Source organism: Gracilinanus agilis, chromosome 3 (assembly GCF_016433145.1).
Source record: "Gracilinanus agilis isolate LMUSP501 chromosome 3, AgileGrace, whole genome shotgun sequence".
NCBI classification, from domain to species: domain Eukaryota; kingdom Metazoa; phylum Chordata; class Mammalia; order Didelphimorphia; family Didelphidae; genus Gracilinanus; species Gracilinanus agilis.
In genome coordinates, this window is record NC_058132.1 from 89,223,162 (window position 1) to 89,228,784 (window position 5,623).

General features: G+C 34.0%; 1 protein-coding gene across 1 annotated transcript; it reads right to left on the minus strand.

Annotated features, from left to right (window-relative positions):
- Nucleotides 1–237: 237 nt before the first annotated feature.
- Nucleotides 238–1,182, minus strand: LOC123241154 (olfactory receptor 52K2-like). The gene has a single exon (XM_044668856.1). It carries the CDS (start codon nt 1,180–1,182, stop codon nt 238–240), a length of 945 nt encoding a protein of 314 aa, XP_044524791.1.
- Between the last annotated feature and the right edge of the window lie 4,441 nt (nt 1,183–5,623).

Here is a 5,623-nt window from a genome sequence, read left to right on the forward strand (position 1 = left end):
TTTCATACATAATTTTGCTAGAATTCCAGCATGTGCTTTTATAAATAATCAGTGCTTGAAAGCTTAGTAACCATGATAAGTAGTCTGAGAATCTTTGGATCCCACAAGCTTGGGATTAGATTTCACCCCAACATTTTATAATTTTCAACTCCTTTAATTATGTCACTGAATTTCTAATGAATGTCTTGTTATAGTTTATACAGATGACTTATTGGACAAATCACTTCTCTTTAAAATTCAAGGAATTTTGTTTGTAAAGATTTTGAGGAACCTCTCCCGGATCCGTTTAGTTTTAACACCATAAATAATAGGATTTACCATGGGTGGTATAAGAAGGTAGATGTTAGCTACAAGAATATGGACATGGGGAGCAATGTGACGTCCAAACCTATGTGTGAGGAATGAGAAAAAGGCAGGAGTATAAAAAGTCATAATGACCCACACATGGGAACCACAGGTACCCAGAGTCTTCAGTCTGGCTTCCTTGGAGGGTAAGCGAAAAACAGTGCGCAGAATTAGGATATAAGAACATATAATCAGGATGAAGTCCAACCCTGCAGTAAGGAAAGCAACAGAAAGGCTGTAGGCTCTGTGAATCTTGGTCTGGGCACAGGAAAGTCTAATCAGTGCCATAAACTCACAGTAAGTGTGGGGAATAATATTGGTCTTACAGTAGGGAAGCCACCGAAGCATGAATGGGTGAGGACTCAGCAAAATAACTCCTCTGGTGACAATGGCCAAACCTAGACCCCTGATAACTGAATTGGTCAAAATAGCTGAGTGTCTAAGGGGGTTACATATGGCCACATAACGATCAAATGCCATGGCCAAAAAGAAGCCAGACTCCATGGTCGTCAGAGAATGTATAAGAAATATCTGAGTGAGACAAGCTTCAAGATATATCTCTCTATCTTTGAACCAGAAAAGACTGAGGATTTTAGGCAATGTGGTGGTAGTGATCATCAAATCTGCCACTGAGAGCATGGAGAGGAAGAGGTACATGGGTTCATGTAGACTGGAGTCGTTCTTGATGATGACCAGAAGGGTACAATTTCCCAGGAAGGCCAAAATATACACCACACAGAAGGGGATGGAGATCCAGATTTGAATGGTTTCCAGTCCTGGAATTCCAAGGAGAAGAAACTTGTTGGGATGCAGATTGGTCCAGTTGAGTGCTGACATGACAGAGATCTTTTATCCTTATCACCTACCTGTCAGCAGAGGTTGTCCATTCGCTAAATAAATAGAAACTTAATCAATTTTCATTTAAATCAGATAATAATGATGTACTAATTCTATGGCCCAACTCATCAAGGAACCCTGATGCTCTAGCATAAAAATGGATATTCAAAATGATCATCAGCAATACTTGTTCTGGATATTCAGCCTAAAGATTTCTAAAGACAAGGATTTTCTACTAGTGAGGCGTATACAGTTCATATTTTAGACTAGGGTTAGGGCTTTGTTTTGATGAAGGAACATCTTAGTCTAGTAACAGTTTGTATTGTATTTAGAGCTGGATTGTGTTGGTGAACTCCATATCTCTTATACAATTTTCTAAACACTGACAGGTCCATAGGTTCATTTTGTGTTTTAAGTAGTGAGAGAAAAAGGCTTCTGGTCATGACTTTAGATTTGAAGATATCATTATCAATCTCCCAATCCCCACTCCATGTCAGGCTCTCAGGCAAACATGTCAGAAAATCTCCTCCTTGGTTTTCATGATTTGAAATGAAGGTAATTCAACTAGGAAAGGACTGCTTACACCCTACGATTTCAGAGGTAGGTAGGTTAATGTGATACTATCTTTACTATGATTATCAAACACCCTTCACCAAACTTAATGAATTACCTACTATGATTAAGCTTTAATAAGCTTTTTATTGGCTTTTTTATTTTTATAAATTGCTTTGGAACCTTGGGGTGGTCAGTGAGATAAAGTAGTGATGTATACCTGGGGAAAAATCTTTGCAATGTTTCTGACAACAAGAAAAGATCAGTTTCTGACAAGAAAAGATCAGCATTCCCTGAAAATTTGCCCTGACCTTTATTTCATATTATCTCAGTTTTATCCTGAGGGTATTTCAAAAGGCTGACATCTCCTATGCTGAGAAGGAATTTATCACATTGCTCAATTCCCCCCCAAAAATCCCTCCCCTCTTTCCTGAACCCCTATAATAAGGTGTTTAACCACAATCTCTCTCTGGCTTTGAGTCTATCCAAGCTCCCATACATGTGTTTTCTTTATTTTTTCTCTTTCTATAAAAAATAGGATTTTGATATAGAAAAAACATTTTCTCTTTAGTCAATTTAGAGTTAACAATTGTGACTCTTAATTAAAAGGATGATCCAGCTTTTTTAAAAAGATTTTCCATGTAGTATCAATTTCTAACTACAGAATCGTATTGACTAATTCCCCACAATTTTCTTAAATAAAAAGGAAGTCTAAGTATTTCAGGAGCTCACACTTCAGAAAAAAACTAAGAAAATGTAATTCTTCTGACCAAAAGATTGAGAGATGAGTGACAGTCTACAGAATTGTGGATTTTTCTTGATGGAAAGAATGAATTTGAACAATTAGATTTATTGGCTACATAATAAACTCAACATTTCTGCCTGGCTTTCATTGACTTGCATAAACTTGGTCTTTATCTGTATTTTCTAGTAGTTTGTCCTCCTTACTGTGTTCTACCAAACATTTTTTCTACCTCTACAGTATGAAACCAAATCTCACATTTTGACTAGTAGAGAGTTCTACCCATTCTCCCACCCCATTCCAGCCATTCAATTCTGCTTCCTGTCCTGACATTTTATTGCATGTACTTAACTGGGAAAAAAACCTACCTGATACAAACTATAGGATTCCTGCTGCCAACATTACATTAATTCCCTGATTCACTGCCTCAAATTGAAAAGCTGAAATAGTAGCTTCTTCTCCTCCCATCCTTTCTCTCTATCAAAAGAGGAGATATTTATAAGGTTCTGTAAAAGGAATATACTAAATTCAAAGGAAACATACAAAAGATATGACAATGTTGTTCAGATCAGAGACAAAATCAGAATGATTTGGTCAGCTCAGCTATTTACTATCCAAAATAAACAAGTTATATATCCTCTCCAGGCATAATTTTATTGCTTTGTAAATTGATGACAATCATATCATTTGCACTACCTTCTTTATATGGGCATTAAGAATGTCTCTTAATGATAATATTTGTACAAATCAGTGGAATTGTTTGTTGGCTCTGGGAGGGGGGAGGAAAGAGGGAACAGAAAGAAAATCATGTAAAAGAGGAAAATATTTTAAAAATAAAAAATTTAAAACTAAATAAATAAAGATCAATTACAATATCACTTTACAAGCATTAATGAAGTTGCTAGCTATGTTAAGAGAAAGACTTGTGACTTATTAATTGATCTATTACAATGCCTTTCCATTGGCTATCTCCCACACTTGGAATTAACTCCTGCTTCACCTCTAACTCAGAATCCCTTGTTTCCTTCAAAACTCTGCCCTATTGGCATTTTCTACATGAGGATCTCTTAACCTAGTCTCATTACTGTGAACTTTAAAACAGACAGATAATCTGGTACATAGATATAGATATAGATATATAGATACAGATATAGATATATAGATGTAGATATAGAGATAGAGATAGAGATAGAGAGATATAGACAGACAGACAGACAGAAACTGTATGTTAGTATAATTCAATTCTTTTGCAAGGTTATGCAGTTCATTTTATGCATTCTAAAACATTCTTAGAAGAGGTCAATAGACTTCCCCAGATTGACAAAAGTTTCACAACAAGTAATTTAATAATAAAAATAATTATAATAATTAAGAATCATTCCACAAAAAATTTTCCAATCTCCCAGGTGCTACTTTCTTTCCTACTGGGTCACTTAGTAAATTGTTGTTGTTGTTTATATGTTCTGTATATGTATATTTTTCTTCCCTGGTAGAATGTAAGCTCCTTGTACACTAGAAATGTTTTCCCTTTGTATGGGTAGCCCAAATTTCTACCATAGGTCTTTGCCCATAATATGATGCATATGTCACTACCCTAATTAATTAACAACAATAGATTCTTATTGCCTTTAAGGTAAAATACAAAGTCTTGTTTCTTTCATTTTTGCCTAGAGTATACTTCCTCCTCTTTTCTGGTTTATAGATACTTTCTTCAAGACAGTTTCAATATAATCAAGCAATTTCTGTGGCAAACAGAGCAATCCTTCCCTGGCCCCACCCATCCTAGACCTATACAAAAATACCTTACCATTGAAATAGTTGGTTCTCCTGTCTTGTCTGACACTGAAGTGAAAAGTGTTTTATGTTGAAAACACCCTTTCTTTCTCACTCTCCTAGGGCATGCAATGTTTGTGATAAAGGACCCAAAAGATATTATCTCTAAGGAATATGGACAACAGTCATGACAAAGAAAATTGCCCTCCCAGGACCCTAAGAGGTCTCAACACAGTTGGGTAATTCCCTAGGAGACCAGTAGAAAGTGGTCCACACTATTTTCTCCTTGAAGATTAGAAACAGAAGCTTCTCAAAATTAGGAAGTTGGTGTACTGGTACTTTTACCACTGGATTAAGACTGGGTGAAAAACAAAGCTTGTGCATGTGATAAAAAGTAATTTTTTTAATCACCAAAATTACTTTTTTGAAACAAAGAGAATAATCTACAATTCTATCTCAAATGTGTATAAACCATGTGATTTGGGGCAAGTCATTTAACTATTCATTCTCAATTACTCATCCATATGATGAGTAGCATATTTATGTTTACCACAAATAGTTTTTTTAAAGCTCAGATAATATAAGCTCTTTGAAAAATCTTTAAATGCCTTCTTAAAATCTGTTGCCTATTAGAAACTTCTATAAAAACATTTTATACAATGAAAATCAGGAGTTGAAAGAAAATTTTTTCATGCATCAGATGTTTCAAAAAAGTAAGCATTATAATAATTCTTGCAAATCTCTCTATATCTATATCTATATCTATATCTGTATCTATATCTAGATATATATGTATATATAATATGCCAGTTACTGAGGACATGACAACACAAAAACAAGAAAGACTCTATCCTCAATGAACATATAAACTACTGGGACAAATACAATATTCCATCAACCAAAAAAAATTGTCATAAGACATAAGCAGGGAAACTACATTATTTTAAATTAATTATCAGTGAATATAAATCAAATATTAGTCATATATATAAAAGAAATGGAATAGCGCCTATATTTATGTGGGAAAATTTAAAATGAATTGAAAAATGAACATTGTGACATAATAATTATAGACTTTTTTTTTTCTTTCAGAGATAGCAAATTGAAGTATAAAGAAAAACTTTTCAGTTGAATGAACTGTTGGATGACTTGGAACTGAAAGGAAAGAAAATGGGTAATAAATATTTCTCAGCCCTATCTGGTACCTTTGTGAAAATAGAACCATATTTTATAAAAATAATATTTTAAAGCAAAAAATTAATAAAAAAGAAAAAACAATTTGGCATAATAGGTCAATATATTAAAAATGAAAAATTATGTGTTATGATTTGTTTAGCCATTCTCTAATTGAAAGTTACCTATTTTGTTTCCAAT